General features: G+C 38.9%; 1 protein-coding gene across 2 annotated transcripts; it reads left to right on the forward strand.

The window, feature by feature from the left end:
• Positions 1 to 743: 743 nt before the first annotated feature.
• On the forward strand, positions 744 to 17,362 carry tlcd4b (TLC domain containing 4b). 2 transcript variants are annotated; one of them, XM_083567472.1, is made up of 7 exons: positions 744 to 1,195; positions 4,323 to 4,475; positions 5,816 to 5,905; positions 13,421 to 13,479; positions 13,564 to 13,658; positions 13,779 to 13,852; positions 13,938 to 17,362. In XM_083567472.1, exons 2-7 carry the CDS (start codon positions 4,330 to 4,332, stop codon positions 14,275 to 14,277), a joined length of 804 nt encoding a protein of 267 aa, XP_083423598.1. In that variant the 5' UTR covers positions 744 to 1,195; positions 4,323 to 4,329; the 3' UTR covers positions 14,278 to 17,362. The 2 variants fall into 2 exon arrangements, with proteins under 2 accessions (XP_083423598.1, XP_083423599.1); XM_083567473.1 differs by lacking the exons at positions 744 to 1,195; positions 4,323 to 4,475; positions 5,816 to 5,905 and adding exons at positions 9,284 to 11,489; positions 11,599 to 12,093 and having other exon boundaries at positions 12,148 to 13,479; positions 13,938 to 15,635.
• Positions 17,363 to 19,143: the final 1,781 nt, after the last annotated feature.

The raw sequence follows: 19,143 nt of genomic DNA on the forward strand, positions 1-19,143 counted from the left end.
AGACACAATTCAGCAGAAATAAAGCAAGACAGTTCCATGGAAATACCCAAAAACACAGTTGACACACAGATATACCCTCTTGATATCCCCTCTTCAGCCATCTGTGTAATGCCCATGTTTTGTTTTTTATTATTATTATCTTGGCATGCCCAGATTCTTTCTAATAATGATGGTGGGGCCATTCATCATTATTTTCTTAAAAAGTAGCATGTAATTCACGTATGGTCGTTTCTTGACCCTTTATCCTGGCCACCACTTAAAATCTATTCTTTTGGCACATTTATAACTCTTGACAAATGCCCCCTTAAGTACAAGATACGTTGTTGCTCATTACTGCTACAAGTGCTAATTAAAACTATATTTCATACACAAGAATGAAAAAGGTTAATAGATTTTTTTTTTTAAAGCATCATCCCTGTAATTAATTTGGAAATGCTGGAAAAACCATTTAGAGACGTTGGGTTATTCACTCAGTGTCCACTTTAATAAGAACACCTGTACTCATGCACTCACGATGAGGGTATCTTTAAGAGGGAAAAAAAACTAAAGTGTAATAGTACTTCTACGGAATGTAAAAAATGTAAGTATGGACCTGGATGATGATCAGGTATGATGTGGGATTCGTCTCAGCTATTGTTTTTTAGCCTAGTTGTGCTTGTGCGTGGCAAGCTCTGAAACCGCATACTTCCGCCCTACACAGTGCGGCAAAAGAGTGCGCATTAGAAGCACCAAGCGTACTACTTAGTGCGGGAGTATGCGGCTTCAGCCCTAGCCTGTGTTTCAGTTCTCCTTGTATATGCAGTGGGATTGGCCTGGCGAAGGGGTGTGTGTACAGAGAGGCGGGGTGTGTGTGTGTGTGTGTGTGTGTGTGTGTTGTTAGCTCGAAACGTTTTAGCCTAAGCTGGCAATACGTTGCAGAAAAGAAGCCAGTGTGCTATCGCGACGAATACTAACTAAAAGAGAAGCTGTATATATACACACATATGTATATATCATGTATTTAGGCATGAGGCATGATCGGGGTTTCGCGACTCTCTCCGGTTTGTCATGAAGGATATTTTGTATGTGTTTGGGGGGTTTCTTTTCTTTTCCATCTTTTAGCTGACTGGCTAGCTAAGTTTGAGGAGTGAAGAGATACAGGAGCCAGACAGGACCGAGAGCTGCTTCTGAAAGACCTTATGCTGAGTGACACCAGGTAGCTAGCATTCACTATATAGCAGTACTGTTTCTCATATATCTGCTCGCCATTCGAACCGGTAACGAGACCGACTCCATCACGCTGGTTTCTTATATAAGTCGATTTCAGGAGCACTGCTCTACGAGGCTGGTGGAGACCATATTCAATGGAGATACGTGACCGGAATTATAGTAGATCCTTTTTTTCTGATTGTGCAACATCTTCCAGCTATGCTTCTATTGTTGCTGCTGCGGCTGTGGTTTGTGTGTGTGTGTGTGTGTGTGTGTGTGTGTGTGTATGTGTGTTTTTCACGTTTGCGCTTATCTTAGACCTACCAAACGGGATATGAGGAATGCACGAATGCACCCGTTTACAGCTTTAGAAATGTGTGTGTGTGTGTGTGTGTGTGTGTGTGTGTGTGTGTGTGTGTGTGTGTGTATACGCGCAGGCATAACTATCAGTGTCGCATTCCCTGGCATTTCAATTACAGTGTGCTCTGCGTAGACATGTACTGTACGTGTCCTGAAATATGCATGGAAATATCCTCAGCAGTCAGTATGCCGTGGATCACGTGACCGGCTTCATGAATCCTGAATTTCTAGTGATGAGCACGAATACAGAAAGAGCTTCATTCAAAATGGTTTTGTCCTTCCAGCCATAGAGAGAGATGGTGGTGTTCCACAGGTTCTGTAAGTGTGGACCTTCAGACGTGCAATGACTGCGGTAATCTTTTCCATTTCTGCGACCATTCTGCAAAACATCACATTCAAGTCCAGCAAACCATTCCCAGCATGATCGTGTTTTTTTTACATCTTTAAAGGTGTGTTGTCTGTTCATAAGCCTGATTCTGCAGATTCAGGACACCGTAATGAATTCACAGCAGAAATGCAATCAAGTGATGTAGATTGTAAAATGAACCAATTTGATACTATTCTAGCACTTTAAGGCCAGTATAGGCCCTGACTGGATCAGTGCATGCATAGGCCTTGCTATTTTTTCACTCTCTGGCCTAAGAGGTTTGAAAAAAAAACAAAAACGTCTGAAGTACTCATGATATTCTATACTGTACTTCGGGTTCTTCCTGTATACCGACCCTGTTTAAAGTCATCTGTGGCTCATTTTGGTGCAGCTATGACCTTAACCATCCACTTAATATGGCATGAGAAGTCCAAAAAATAGATGGGTGTACTTGCATTCGTATCAGTGATTCGTTCGCATCATCTTTTATTTATTCCTTATTTATTAGCATATCTTGCAAAATGTAACTGTTTATATAACACAAATCAAACATTTCTACCTGCTATAATGTTGCACAAGCCCAATCTGTTGGAAGTTTTTTTTTTTTTTTTTTGCTTCACTATGTAATAACCATGGTGGACTTTTGTCTTAAGGGCTGTAAGGGACAACACTATGTCTGTTTCGTGATAAAGGAAAGAATAGCGGCGAGTCATTTGATCACTGGTCTTTCAATGCACCTTAATCAATTGCCTATTGTTAGTGCATTCTCAGCTGCATACCAGGCTAGATTAATTATTTAAACCATTTTTAGAAGAAAATGTGTTGCTCCTTGTTAATGCTGGCATTTTAATCCGATTTCGGAAACGGAGCACATTGTTTCGATGACAGAGACTGATTATGTGGGACTTTGCGACACAGGACTTTGGCTAGTCTAAAGAACGTCCTGTGGAAATCCTGATCATTTTTTTTCTTGTCTTGTCTGATCATATTGATGGAATTAAACACTGCAATTAAACCGGGACCAATTATAAAGAAAACTGTGAATGAATAAATTCAGTCGAATCCTTGTAGATTGGAAGGCGCCTGCAAATGCAGCATGTTGGGAAATGGGACTTCTGTAGCAATGTGCATCTTATTGTTATTTCAGAATTATTCTTTAGCTCAGTGCAGCGTGGCATTTTTTTGTCCCATACTGTAATGTGCTTGAGCAGTATGGCTTTGAAGTTGAGGTAAAAGTGAATGTAAAGGACTGTGCTTGGATTTGCACACATTTGTATGTGTTTGTGTGTAACAGGGAGAGACAGGAAGAAATTTGAACATAAACTGAAGAAACCCCAGAGCACACATAACCTTTGCAGAGTAAACTGAAAGACATTGACCCTTCTCTATAACAGTACACACATAGCATGTCTGTTTTTAATTTCACTTGTGCAGTATTTGTCCTTGTTTTGTCCAGGGTTGGGGATTATTGCAAAAACAAATCTACTTTTGTTTAACCTTTTGAAGGATTCTTAATTGCCACCTGCTTGTTTTTTTAGTTCTTGCATGATGAAATTGTGGATACATTGCATTACGTATAATTTTTATGTATCAGAATATGAAAAATAGCAACAAAACAGCATAGTTTGCTGTAGATGGCACTGTTAATAGTGACGCTTTTGTTATTTGACAGATAAAATGGGAGCCATGTCTTTTGTCACATGAAATAACACCAGATATTTGCAGTCAGCTAGTTGTTTATTTCTCAAATCTGCATTCCTTCACTGTGTACAGAATGACGTCAAATCAGCATTTTTGCACACAGGATAACAAATATACTACCATAATATACAAATATACAAAGTAATAGCTTTTGATTAATCAACCTACAGACATATTCACTTTTTGCATCTAAAACTTTACAATTGGCTGTTTGAGAGAAAAAAAAAATATCTGTTGTTTGTAAATAACACAGTATGATTATAGGGACATCCATTTTCTTAAATTCAGTCTGTTGGACATGCTGAGGTCGGAAATGATGTCATTCCACCTGGAGAATCACCGCTTAAGTTCCGCATTGTATTTTACCTAAACTTGTTCATCTGACTTTAGAAACCTGTACCAAGTCCAGATCTCTGGACTTGCAATGAACGCAGTCCTCAAAGAAGTGGTGTTGTTTTTTTTTTTTTATTATCTAGATACAACAACTTTCAAATAGCATTCTCAGTGTGTTCTCATCTCCCACTGCAGTAACATGTTTACTTTTTTGGCTGAACCAGTCTGAGTAGTTTTTTGGCAAAAGTGTTTGTTTTGCTGCAGTTGGATTACAGTACAATAGAGAGTGTACAGTTGTTAGAATTCAGTGATTTCAGACAATAAAACAGCTGTAAAAACACACTTTACAAGTGCTTACTATTTGTGTATGCAGGTGAGTGATGGAGGCAAGAGAGTTGTACGTGGTGGCTGGGAGCTTCATCGGGTTCCAGCTGTTCTACACTGGAGTCAGCCCATTACTGTCGTCTGCATTAACACAGGGCTATGGAAAACTCCCTCCGAACAAACTCAACGAGTGGAACTCCAGGTACAAACACACGCGTGCGCGCGCACACACACACACACACACACACACACACACACACACACACACACACAATGACTCAACCTGAACATAATAGATCACATTCATCATGATAACATCAGTACATCATTATGCTGCTCTGAATGTGTTTAAATTGAACGTGTTCGCGTTCAGTCGGTGTGCTAATCATAGTTGTTCCCATAATATGCCATGCACCATCAACTCTCAACTCTGGTTCCCTTTGTGCGCATCGCTGAACGTGTGTCACAGTCTCGCATTGATACTTTGTCTAAGGTCTAAAAGGTACACTTGTATCTCCTGAAGCACTCAAAAGATAACAATGGCAGATTTAAAGCCCACAACCTGTCACTTTACACAGATATAAGTGAAATCAGTGTATTTGGATAAGGGAAAGCACATTACTGTTTACAAGGCAGTATGAACGCTGCATTATTTTTAACCCCCTTACTCCCGTTCTACCTAAAGAGAACGATGCAGGAGTGTTTTTGTGCATTGGTGTGTCCAGTTCTCTTGCGTCCAGATTTTTACACTTTCATTCTATTACAACCATCTGATCGATCATTAACTGTCTTAAGTCTAGTTTCTGCCTTAACGTATCATATGGCTGCATTGCATTTTCGAAATTTGAGTGCAATGTTCATTGTCACTGGAAACATTAGTGAGAAAGTTTGTGCACTTTTTTTCCCCCTACATGTGATTTAAATCATTGGTTGCCATTGTATCCTTACCTTTTATTATTAGAGCAAACTTGGAATGGGAATTACCATTTATATATATTCAACATTCAAACATTTTGTGTGTTTGAGGTGGAGGTGTTTGTTGAAAGCAAGATTGAACTTTTGAAAAGTGAGACCCATAAGCTTCACCTAAAACCTGGACAGTATTTATGAAATGTGAAAGCATACACCTTTGCATTGAGCACACATATATCTGTGTAGTGCTTAGTAAACATTTTGATCTTCTAAACAGTTTTAAGCCACTCTCCATTACTCCTCCTAGCAGACGTGTGCAAACTCAGTCTTCTTTTAGCACAGTTGCAGCTTTCCTGACACTGTAGTGAACTGCGAAAAGCAACTGTCAAACCTACTTCTTTCATACTATGGAAGAAGGAATGCTCTCACTTTTCTCTGCTGTTATTGAAACCTTGGGTACAGCAGAGGAAAATGTAATTAGCCTTTTTTTTTTTTTTATAAACGCATGATTTCTCCAGAGCCGACACAGTGCTATTCCATACCCCCATCACTGCATTGATCAGCTATCTGATGGGATTACTAAACCTCTTTGCCTGTCTCCAAGATACTGACTTCTTATTACATCCTTAGGCTTGTGTCCACTGTCCACGCTGTGATTGTCGGGCTTTTCTGCCTTTACATCCTGTGGTTTGATGACGCCGTGAACGCAGATCCAGTCTGGTAAGAGGAAGACAAGGAGCTTAAAGGGGAATGCTGCTCATTCATTTTCACACTCTTCACACTGACCATTACCCACCAAGCATATAGTGAGAGCTTGAGAGTAATTTGGCAGCGTTTGTAAACAATTTCTACCATTGAGCATTTCTTCTTTTTTTTTTTTTTTTTTTTTTTTTTGTGGAAAAACTCAAATTGTTGTTAAAGATTCCAAAATTTGAACTGTCATAATAGTTTATTGCTCATTTACCAACTGTAAAGATTCCTAAAGTTTAAATAGATCATAGTTTTCTATGTTCTATTCAGTGAGACAGGTTCCCCTTTACATGAATAGGCGTGCTTCCACTGAGATTTGGGATCCTTTTTAAGGAACAGATTTTAAGCTATACTCATTGAGAACTGCATAGAAATGTGAGGACACAGAGGAACGATTAAAGCAGACTGAGAATTGTGCTCAATATCATTCCTAGTGGCAGCGGCAAGTGTCTACAGGTGTCGTTTAGAGAAAATAATGTGAATGAGAATAGTGTCAAAAGCAGTGTAAGGAATATAATTGATTTATATTGGATTTTCTGTAATTGAAACTATACATTACTAAGTATTTTACTTGCAAGTTGAACAAAACCCCATATGTTGATCTAACTAAAGAGAGCACAGGTAAAGTATAGCTAACAATATAGAGATGACGTAGCTTAAATTCATGAATCTGCACACCTGCTTGTTTTGTGGCCACTATTTATCTAAAATGTATCTATTTGAAATAAACTATGACCCAAGAACTATAGGTTCTGGCTCCTCAGGTGGAAATACATCTAAAATCCTTTTTTTCCTGAAAAAGGTTCTTGCAGTGAAAATGCGCCTAAATGAGTATTTCAGAGTGCTCCGGCATTGTGAGGCTGTAGTTATGGAGGTGTGTCTTAACCTCTCTAAGCACAGTATGGCTCTCTCATATTTGTTTGTCCTGTTGTCTTTCTCTCTGTTTCTGTTCCTCTGTTCCTTTCTGTTTCTGTTCTTTTTTTGCCTGCTGCCTGTCTGGTCTGCATCTTTGCATCCTGAGAGAGAAGAATGGTAATGTCTCCGTTGTGGACTCCCTCTTTTCCCCAATCTTTCTGTGCCCCCCCCCCCCCCCCCCCCCCCCCCCCCACACACACACACTTCCAGCCTATCTACCTTCTTTATTAACCGTCTGTCCATGTCTGTCTATCCTTCTGATCTTGCTGCTTCTCTGGATTACTCTCCCATATGGTTCTTCCTCCACCTCTGTCATCTTGCTGTCTCTCTTGACTGGTCTCTCAACTTTCACTCTGTCTTCCTCTGAATCAGAGAGCTCTTAGTTCTGCAAACAACGTGCCTTTTCACAGCACACAACAGCCTCCCCATTTCTCTTTCTCTGGCTCTCGCTCTTTCTCAGATGCTCAGACTCTCTCTCTCACTCCCTCTCTCGCACTCATGTCACGTGACACCCCCTTTGTCCTCCGCCACTCTTTGTCTCATTGTGCCTAAGAGCTGCCTCAGCCAGTAAATGCTGATGAGGCAAAAAATGAGAGACAGAAGGAAGTAGGGAGGCTGCAGTCAAACCCCTAACATCACCACCACCACACCTTCAGTAGAAAAGCTTGCTTTGTTAAAAAAAAAAAAAAAATTTATATGCACGTGCACGTTGCTTTCTAACAGATGTCTCTGTACGTCTGTGCTTTTGTCTTGACGTTTATTCTTCTGTGTCTGATTCTATGATGTTCTGAAGTGCGTTTTTTCCCCTTTTGAACAAGGTTTCCTTCACAACCCCATACCTTTCTGTCTCTTGAGATTTTCCTCCCATCTTTTCTCTTTTGTCTTTGTGAACACAATCCTGTGAATACATGTCACATCACTGGCTAATGAAAGACAGCATGTATTCACTCAGTCAGCAGTAGACATGATTTCATACCGCACTTTTCTGTTTGTATTTCAGTACAGTTTTATTGCAAAAGCCTAGTGTTTAGCTTTTTGTAGTGAATATTATATTGCATTCAACTCCATAAGTATTAGTGCCTTTACACTTTTTCGCAGTTGCTTTGGAGCATTTCTCGAATCATCCTTGATATTTGCAAACCAGTAAGTGCAGTCTCAAAACAATTTGTACAAACAGCACAATACATTGGATTTCAAAAGCTTGAACGTTGCTCAAAATCCTTAGTTCATCTCTCAAAATTAAGTATTTGTCAATGAGCATATCATTCCCATCAGAATGAAAAGTCCCTTTGTCATTGTTCACACACAATGTTTAGTCATGTTGTCAGCATGACGGTGCACAATTTCAGTATTTCCTGATATAAACTACGGTTTGGATTACAATGATTGAAAATGCACAAGGCTGAATATCTGCTGTTTGGCCTATGAATTTCAGCAGCACAAATGTATTAATTTGATTGCCTATTTGATTTATATTGAGTGCAAGAGACCGAACAGGATTCACACTTTTACTGTACTGCATTCATTTCTTATCCATTTTCAGAAATTGTAAATCTGTGTTTTGCGTTGTTGCCAAATGAAGGTTCAAAAGATACACCTTTGACCTGTTTTAGAGAATCGGTTGATCATTGGTTGATCTGATTCTGTTCACTCGCTTCATTAGTAACACTCAAGATTCATCTGCACGATTCATCAATTCGGAACACACACAATAGACATTTAATCTTCACAGATTCTGACAACTGGTTTAACCATTTTGCATTCAATGACTTATACAATGAATTGATGCCGAGATGTTTTGGGGGTTAAAACTGTTCAGGTGAAACCAGTATAATATTTTCTGATCAACATGACAAAAACAACTGATAATGTGGGAAACAGTAGACACTTGTACACAATCGATTAATGTACAAAAGCATTCGCAATTCGATCAAAGCAACAATTTATGCTTTTATGTTGTGCACAAATGACTAAATAAAGTGGAGGTTGATCATCCCTTCTGATCTGAGAAACGCTCCAAAGCAGCGGAGAAAAACTGTAAGAAAACGAGTCGCTATAATTCATGCAAAGTGAGAGATTACTGTATATATATAGTTGTACTTATTAGTTCTGTATTACGTTTCAGGGTGAACATTTCTTTCTTGAAAATGCTGACAGTTAATATTTAGTAGAGTGATTCGCTTGAGTGATGCATGTATCCACTTCGTGGAAAATGTTCAGGTCTGACAGACTTTTTATTATAGTGCTGATTGTATTGAATGATGCATTGCTTTTTTCAAATGTATATATTTGTTGCATAACAGCAACAAAGCTCTTTGGTTTTTCCTAGCATTAAAGGGAATTACAATGTATACAACCACATATACTCTATATGGCCAAAATTTGTTGGCTTTTCAGTGCTTTTGCTCATACCCATATTTTTGTATTTCCCAGGTCATCTTTATATGCTTTAGCATTACAATTTATTTTTTTTTTTTTACTGGAACTACAAGGCCCAGGCCTGTTCCACCATGACAGTGCTCCTGTGCACAAAGCAAGCTCTATGAAGACACCGTTCGCCAAGGCTGGTGTGTGAAATCATGAACGTCCTGCAAAGATCCCTGATCTCAACCCACCTTTGGAATGAACTGGAATGCTGAATATGCCCCAGGCTTTCTCACCTAATGTCAGTGCCTGACCCCATTAATGCTCATGTAGCTGAATGAGCACAAACAGCCACGTTTCAAAATCTAGTAATATACATTCCATGAACAGTGAAGGTTGAGGGCAAAGGAGGATTAATGAGACTGTGGAATGAGAATGTGTTGGATATACAGTGTATATTTTACTGGGAAAAGGCAAATATAGGGATTGCTAAAGAGACTAGAAGAAGAAAAAAATGTCCCTCACTCCTTTTATTTATTTCGATCCAGCCAGTCAATTTTATTTTAGTAGTAACTATAATTTACAAAAATATAAGAAGATTTTCGTGAAGGTCTTTGTTTGCTTGTTTGTTTATTATTATTATTATTATTAACGACTTTCTCATTTTTGTGAATGTGCAGTTAATTTAAAAAAAGAAATCAATGCCCTGTACAAAACTAGTAATAGGATTACAAGGCCAGTTACTGCGTAGAGCTCTGTATCATATCTGTCGCAACACAGTGATAAAAACCGTCAGATAACGCCAACGAACATTTGACTTCTGTCAAAGTTCAGTAGCATGTGACAACGCATCCTTATCTCAGATTAGCCAAAGCTGGTCGGTCTACTTACATTTGGCACCATACAAAATGAAAACTCCATGTTCCATCTCCTGCTTTGTGTAGCAGCGGGACTATTTTGTGCAGGAGGCACCATGGCGAAGTCCTGCTGTGTTCCACATTGTAAGGAGGATTTTAAAGTTTTTCCATCAGTCAGTTTGTAACCCTCAAGTTTAATGTAGGAATGATGGGTTTAGGTAAGTGTCTAGAGCACCACACCGTTTCAGGCTTTAGAAAAAGATTTCTCCACATTCTTATGGCCTGATTACAAGTTTGTGCCTTTGTCTGTAGTTTGAAGCAAATCAAGTCATACTGGTTTAGTATGGAAGTCTAAACCGTGTTACCGGAATCTATACAAGATGACACATGGGTGTAGAGTTATTTTAATTACACTAGATTTAAAATACAATGGTTTAAATTGTTTAACATGTAGACGGCTCAGAGATTTTGGTGTCCCATAGCGAGCTGGAAGTGGTACATGAAATTCCCAGAGAGTTACAAGATACACAAATACAGAAATACACATTCGCTTACATGAGCATGAAGCTGGCTTGGGAGGAAGAGCATGCTTTAACAAGCTGATGTAATGATAATGTGTGTAAGCAAAACGACCTCGGATACGGCCAAATAGACTTTGGGATGAACTTTTGAACATGATACACCATTGTAAATTAGTTAGGTGAAATACACAGCTTTTTTAAAATCTGAAATACTACTAACCAAGCAGACATGGAGTTATTGTTTAGTGTACTATGATATCAAATTTAATTGGATGCTATAATATGCTGTGCTATAAAATTTATTTAGATTGACACAGGGTGCTGCAGCTCCAGTATGTCTGATATTGGTTGCTGACAGAACTGGATTATTAGGATGTGTGTTAGTTTCAGTGACTGAAGAATTTATAGAATCTTTTGTCATTGTTGTCGTTACAAAGGCGGAAACTTGATTCGGGTGTGTCCTTGACAAACATCAGATTAAATTTGAGTGTACATGCATAGAAAGAAAAAAGGAGAGATGCCTTCAGACGTTAATATGTTGAAGTAAACTGATTTGAGATTTTGGGTAAAAACCTTTGTGTTTCCATCTGGGAGAGAATGAGATTTTGAGCGAGAGCAGACCAGATATGGATTTAGAGAAGCACAGACAAAAAGAGTTTCTTTTTTTCACTGGGTCAAAAAGGTCAGTGAAGGTGACATTTGGATCATCCACAGGTGTAAGTGAACCTGGCATTCATTCTGGTGTCTGGTTTCACACACAGCCTTATCTACTGGACACCTGCCACTTACTGTATATCGACTACGGAGTCATTTTACTATTAAGAATGCACGTTACAGGCTATACACAAGAGTCCCAGCATGCAATAACAAACCAAGGATCAAGGCAGTACTTATACAGTGAAGTGCAATCCAAAGTGATTTTGATATGGAAAGGCAATAGCAGGCTTTATACAAGGTGAAATAAAATTATTTAAGAAATAATCTAATAATTGTCACAGTACAATAGACTTTTTTCGTACTTAAAATATTCAGTAATTTATTTGATCTCAAATCACAGTCAGGCTGACGCATGTTTCACTTAATACTACACCTACACACTTTCAATAGCAATGTGTGTGTTAGGCAAAACTGGATGCTCCAGTAACAGCAGAGCAAAAACAGACAGATGGTATATAGGGAAGTATTTATGGTGTTCATCATATTTTTTTGACATGATGCGTTTGTATTGACCAGTAAAACTGCAGGAGCTGCAGCGTATCTGCACATGGAAACAGCAAATAACTTGATTTTTGTACTTTGTGTACATATGGCTTGTAGACACTTTATACGGTACCTTAAATGTATTATTAATTTTTTATATTAATGTTATTGATTATAGTCCTCTTTCGCACCTGCATACAGCTTGCTCTTTTTCGTTAACAACAACTTTAAAGAAATGTTGCTATATGACAAATATCTCGTAAGCCAGTGTCCCATTGATTTTCTTGTCTCACGAAATGTTGTGCAATCATCGCAGGCATCGAATGTCTGTAGGTTTTATATGGAATTAAGACAGTAACCAACAGATTAACTGATTAGACTTTGGAATGGATCCAAACAAATATCTGAAATGCTTTTTCTTTTATAAGTTCCTTCCCGGTTGAATTGTATTTTAAGAGCATTTCTGGCATACAAATTTAGTACACTAGGATGGACTAAGCCTGGCGTCACGAGCTATGCCATTGGCATTGAGCTCTGTGCATTTGTTTCAGCAAATACTATAAATTAAATCTTAGTTCACAGCCATATGTAAGCTGCAAAAGCAGTTATTGTCCCTGCAATATACAGAGCCTGTTCTGTTGTAAGGTATTGCATTAATTGGGAAAAGGAAAGCAAAATTGTGGGTTGTATCGTGTCTGTACGTCAGAAATGCATGTGCATCACAATGGACCTCGTTTCCGTTTTTCATGGGTTGAGATGAGGTTCCCTTTTCCAATTCACAAATTGTTTAGGTCCTTTTTTTAGTGACTTATAAGATTGAGCAAACCAGATCAATGATATGCATTAGTTCTACTTTGTGTGCACATGGAAATCACAATTGCTGAATTAAACACAGTTGAGGAACAACACAAGATGAGTTGTTAAACCTGAAACTAGACGACTGTCTCCTCACTGCCTATTACACGGCCTACTATAAGTATAGGTCAAGAGTGGTAGCTTTTCTGCCTAATTAATGTTATTATATGTTAGTTATTGTTGAAGAACAACTTTATGGAATATATGTAGTTTTTCTTTAGTTTTGTTTTAGTGGGAATCTTAGAGAGAAAAACACGTGTGGTAAATCCTTTCTCTGAAAGACATTCAAATCAGCTCAGGTATTACATCATCTGCTGTTTTTTTTTCCTAGAGAGTTTCGTGGGCGAGTTCTAACGCAAAGAGCAGCTGGCAGGCCAGGCACAATACACTCACACACCCTGCCTTGTCTAGTAAAGGGCTGTCAACAAGCTGCTTGAGCTGGAAGGGAGCTCAGATAACACACCAGTAGCTAGTCATGTGCAGCCTAATGCTTGTCATTTCTTGATATATGTGATTAGGGATTAAGTTTTGCTTCCTTTTATGTAGATTCTGTAAAAGATCTCCTGGTGTTTTGCAAGTACATTTTGTCAGTTCAAAGACAAAGTAATAAAAAAAAAAAAAGAAAGAAACCAGACTGATATAGTTTTGTCTTGAAGTATGTTTTGAAATAATTTTATAGGTGCTATTGAAGCTGATGCATTTGTACTAATTGTCAAATTCCACCTTTATAACTCAGTATTGTTTCTTTTGCTCTCTTCTGTTTTTCTTTGTAGGGGAGATCCCAATTTGGTGAAGCTCAATGTCGCCATTACGTGTGGCTACCTGCTTTACGGTAAGCGTTTCACTCAGGTCTTTACCATTATATAGCCAGAAATAAATTCTGTCTGCTGATCTCCACACCTCTTCCATTTCTCAGACCTTCTGCTGCTAGCCTGCAACTGGAGCACCATGGGAGACAGCTTTTTTGTGTGCCACCACTTGGCGGCACTCTATGCATATGGATATGTTCTGGTATGCATAGTCATTCAGTATGGAATGCCAAAAAGCTGATGATGTGCTCAGTGTTCATTTAGACCTTTTAGTATATTTAAGTCTAGTCTAAAATTTTTGCATTGTGGTCCAACTTTCTAGACACGTGGGGTGCTACCGTATTTCGCAAACTTCCGCCTTATTTCGGAATTATCAACACCATTTGTGAACCAAAGGTAAGAAATACTCTCGAATTAGCTGCGTTGAAAAATACATATATTTTTCTCTTCTGTTCCTAATTTATAACTATTTTCTCTCCAGGTGGTTCTTTGAGTCGCTGGCTTACCCTCGATCTCACAGGCTGGTGGTGGCTAACGGTGTGGCGATGGCCATTGCCTTCTTCCTGGTGCGCATCGCTGTGATGCCGCCGTACTGGGTCAAAGTGTTTGCCACCTTCGGTACACCCGCTTTCGAGAGGCTCGGCCTGGGCGCGCAGGTGGCCTGGATCGTCTCCTGCATTTGTCTGGATGTGCTAAACGTCGTATGGATGTACAAAATCGCCCGTGGCTGCTACAGGGTTATCACTGGAACAAGTGGCAAGAAAAAGGTTGACAAGGCGAGCGCCGATGAGTTCAATCATGTCAACAATCATATGGATTGAACAACGCAGGCCATAAGCAGGGGACTGAATCGAAAAGTGGCATACTGAACCACGGTTTTAGATTTTAGTCTTCCCTGCCAGACCAGAAACATGCTGCTTATTTGTGAGCTTGCTCTACAATGGAGAGAGAAAGAGAGTATGTGGATTGTGTTTTCTGTTGCCTGGGTTGAAGATCATTAAGAGGCACTGTGGGAATGAACATCAACAAGCATCCAGTATAGACCTCTATTGCTTCAGCCACAAGTGCCTCAAAACCCAAGGACCAGAAATGGAACATAGAAATACTTTGAATTATGAATGCTACCTTGTATAGATTTACTTGTCAATTGTCTGACAGATGTACCACCTCGTGGGGTCTTCCCTGTTTTTAGACACAGTGAGCATTCACTCAAACACACCACTGTGCCTCTTACTTACAGGTCTTGGAGCCTTTTACTTCGAAACTCTCTCTGATAACTAATTTTTTTTTTTTTTTTTTTGAATGCCCAACTTTTACTGTCTAGCCCATTATATCTCTCTCTCTTTTTTTTTTTTTGTTTGGTTGGTTTTTTTAAACACTAAGCTTACAGCTTCTCTTAATGCCACACCAGGTTTGTCAATTTCAGCCACCACTGTATCCTCAGATCTAATCCATCCATTCAAAAACTCATCTCTACCTCTCTTTCTTGGCACCAAGGCTCTTATTACTGACTGAAATAGACACAGCAAGAACTCCAATCCTGATATGTCATAACCTGATAGATTCCCTGCACCCAGTATGCTCGGTATACTGTCCATGCCTCCCTGGGAACCTTTCACAAACCATTGTGGCTCTGCCGCTGTGTTTTCACTTCATGGGGTGTGAAAAAATGAAATAAGAGGTCCTGCAGGTGCCTTCTCCGATGCCAGCGGAATGCTCATTTTCACCGTCACCTCATTCAGGCAGCGTCATGCTTTCATAAAGCCTGTATACGCGTGCATTAGTGGTTACTTAAGCTTGATTTTCAGCCCAGTGCTGTTTATCATTTTTTTTCCTTCTGCTTCAGGCAATCTTGTCATTCTTGGCTGAAAACCCCTCAGCATGACTTTTTTTTTTCCCCTGGATTGATCTCACTAGATGATATTTTTCGAATATCAAACTTGGTGAGAGTTTTGTCATTTCTCATGGTGCTCCCATTTACCAGCCAGTGCATCTAATTGGTACATCCGTTTCAGCTGGCTGAGCTGATGGCTCTAGCATGTACAAGCTGACGTGTCTTTTATTTAGAATGTATTCAGTCAGGCTGTACATACAATTATTATTTCCAACGTGTATATGCTAATAGAGCCGTTTTAACCCACCAAGTCCATGTTTGACTTAAGCACAAAAAAAAATAAAATGCCGGCCGTTTAAGTTCGGCACCGAGTGTATGAAAATTGTATCAATCCTAAAGTCATATTTGCTGAAATCATGATTACTGATGATCATGAATTACTATTAAGTAATGCTCAAATGTGGGACTGGTGGGTCCAGCAACAGTTTTACCTGCTTTTAAACATCTCTTAAGCGTGGTAATTCACTGGCAAGTTGAATCAGACGCTTTTCAGCAGGGGAAACTGTGCAGAATTGTGACCTTTCAAGCCTGCACTTGTGCAGCTTTTACTAACAGTGTGGACCAATCGAGTCCAACAATGCATAAACATGGCAATACATTTGCTTCCTATTAGAAATATTAAGATCTGTTTGAACACCAAGCATGACTGCTACTTTCCCTGTGAATTTGGAAGCGACACATTACTTAGTTGACTCTTTTTGAGCGAATCTATACCGAGTTATGAATACGGGGTTTCTATTTGTCTTTTTAATTGATGCAGTGCTTTCTTTCCTTTGTATTACAAGATAATATAACCTGAATGAGAGTCAGTATTTTGCCTTGAAAAAAAAGCATGTATGGCTCCCAAATGTTTGGAATTATATATAATTATGCACTCAGAAATATTGCCAGAACATCCTGTGGGGTCATGAGAGGGTTTCATTGCCTTGCATTACCTCTGTCAGAGTCTTTTCCAGACCTTCAGTACTTAAAGCTGTGACTAGAATCGGTACAATTATTATACGTTGTTTTGAGCTGTGAGAGCAAATGTTTTTTTTCTTTCTTTTTTTTTCCTCGACATAAACTGTGGGGCGATGGTTCGGTGCGACCACTGGTACAGAGGGGCAAGCGATGCTATTTTGCACGCTGCGATGTGTAGCATCTGTAGGATTTCTCTTGAAAGCACCTGTGTGGGTTTGCTCGGAACGTAGAGCAAGTTTGTCTGCGTTTGACTGGAAATCACTACTGGAGATTGTGTACATTTCTGTACAAGTGTAGACAATGCATTAATGAAACGGAAAACCTTATAGTATTTGGATTATAGTGTTTTAAGTTGTTATTTGCACAAGGCATGCGTTTCAGTTATGGGGGAGAGATTTATGTTCATGTTTCTCAATCACCTATTGTTGGGACAAAAACTTTGCCATCTCCTAGATTTAAATGGTACACCTGGTACAGCTAGCCTTCAATAGCTGTAAATTTAGCACAGGGCATTAGTATTAGTATCTCTCTTATTTTTATTTTTTTTTTTTTACTTTTTTGCATCTTTAGAAAGAAAACTCAATGAAATGTTGTCATGCTGCATGCATAAAATATAAAAATAATTATTCTCGATTATCTTGAGTTTCTCTCAGTGATTTTCACGTTGTGCAATTGTTTTCATGGCCAGGCACATCCAGAGTAATCAGATTATATATGGAATGTGGAAGAAAAGTAATTGTATTTCTGGTGGAATAAAAATCTCAAGACTTAAGCCAGCAATAATAAATAATGAAAATGAATGAGTAAAAGTATGAAAAGAATAATAATGATTGTACTTCATTTTGCATTTAACTCCCTTTTATCCTCTTTTATTGTCACATGTATATTTCCCATTTGTTTTGAGCGGGATTTTTAACATGAAAGTGTAAATTATACTGGACACTGCAAGCCTCTGTCTCCAAATTTAAACAGCATGACTACAACATGACGGCGGTCGTGTCTTACTTGAAAGTGTCGCTTTTCAATAAATCCCAGGGCATTGAAAACTCAAAGTGTTTCCATTTTATTTTGTCTTCGGTTTACATCCATGTTAATGCGACATGATCATGTGGGTCGTCTGTACAACCGTACAAGCAGCGGCTAAAACGCTTTGGAATTAAATGCAGAGGAACAGCACTTTACTCTCATCAAACATCTGTATACATTTTTTCACACTGTATTTATCAGTGTAATGTCTGTCAGTGTTATATAAAGCCTTACAATTTCTCTTTGACTCTTATGGAGCTCTTTGGCTCTATAAGTACCTATTTCCATATTAAAAGTGATTTAGCAGCACACGGGTCATACGCAAAAGCTGGATGTTTTCTCTTGAAATGAAGCACTTGTTGAAACTGTCGATTCTTTAAATGAATAGACTATTTTTCAGTGATGCTGATTCAGAATGAACATTTGGTTGATAACCAAACTGCATCGGGGGGGGAACTCTTCGCCGCTTGCAGTGTGATGTAATGCTAACGATTGTCAGTCTGATTTCCTTCAGCACTTGCAAGGATTCACACCAATGATGTTGAGTCCAACTACTCTGTAGCCTATTTAGGACAAATGCATTATCCTTTGTTTATAAGTGTCCTTGCACAGCATGTTAACCAATGAATCAAAAGAAGACAATAATGTGATGAACAGATACAGAATAAACCTTGAGATTCTGGTGACATCATGCTTTGAGTCCCACCCAAAAGGACAACCCCTTGAAAGTTGCATCTTAAACGTTGGCTGTGGACTTTACCCACGCTTTAAAATTCCTTAACATTCTTACCATTAGAAAGCTTTTATACAGTCAGCTGCCTGTAAAATGAGAAGCCAAACTGGCAACATGAAGGCTTTTCGGCTAAACGAGAAGAATGCTAAAGGCAGAAATAGAGCATTAGAGAAAAAAGGAGTAGGGGAGGGATAGGTAGAGGTGGAGGAGAGGCATGTGTGAGGTAGTGAAGCAGGCCCTGATTGAATCCAGTCCTGCATGCACAGTCCTGGTCAATGGGGCTGGGTCAGAGTCTGCACAGCTTTTACCAAACATGGTCACATACTGTATCACATTCTCAATGAAAATCAGGTCTGCCAAGCACACACACACAGACATACATTTATACACACAGCTCTGTGAAAACCTTCACATCAAGGATCTCATTATACTTTTTCAGTTACAACTGTTCCAAAAATCTGTACACATACTGAAGTTGGTAGCTGCTTACGTAAACACTCCGTCGTAGTTTTCATAACAGCGCTTTGCCTGTAAAATCTCATAAGTTAAGCTTTTGAGAGACCGATTTGACGATGACCTCAATCGAGGTCTTGACTATTGAAGATTCAGTGACTGATTAAGCAATGGATCAGTTAGATCTGTGCAGTGCATGAGAGTGCTAACACTGTTCCATGCACTGCATCTATTATATCACTCAAATCAACTGTAAGTCATAGTGGGGGGGACATTTTATTTTATATATTCTTTGATGATAACTAGATAGGTAATGGCAGAATATTTTCCACAATCGGTTCTCGATTCGCATGCGGTACCGATTTAATTAAAACGATTATTTTTTCCTCTTAGTCATAGTGAGAGTCCAAATGCTGTTTAGAAAATCATTTTCCATTCAATTTTGTCCTGAATCTTAAATGTTGTTGCAGCATACACTTTTTTTTATATATTGGTTTATTGTTGTTTTTTTTTTAATCTATTATTCTGAAGATAAAATACATTGCAAAATAAATGTACATCCAAAATCATGGTGTAGATTGTGGGGGGTGAAAACATTTGCCTTCAACTGTATATCTCATT

The sequence above is a fragment of the Silurus aristotelis genome (genome assembly GCF_946808225.1).
Source record: "Silurus aristotelis genome assembly, chromosome: 17".
Classification (NCBI taxonomy): Eukaryota; Metazoa; Chordata; class Actinopteri; order Siluriformes; family Siluridae; genus Silurus; species Silurus aristotelis.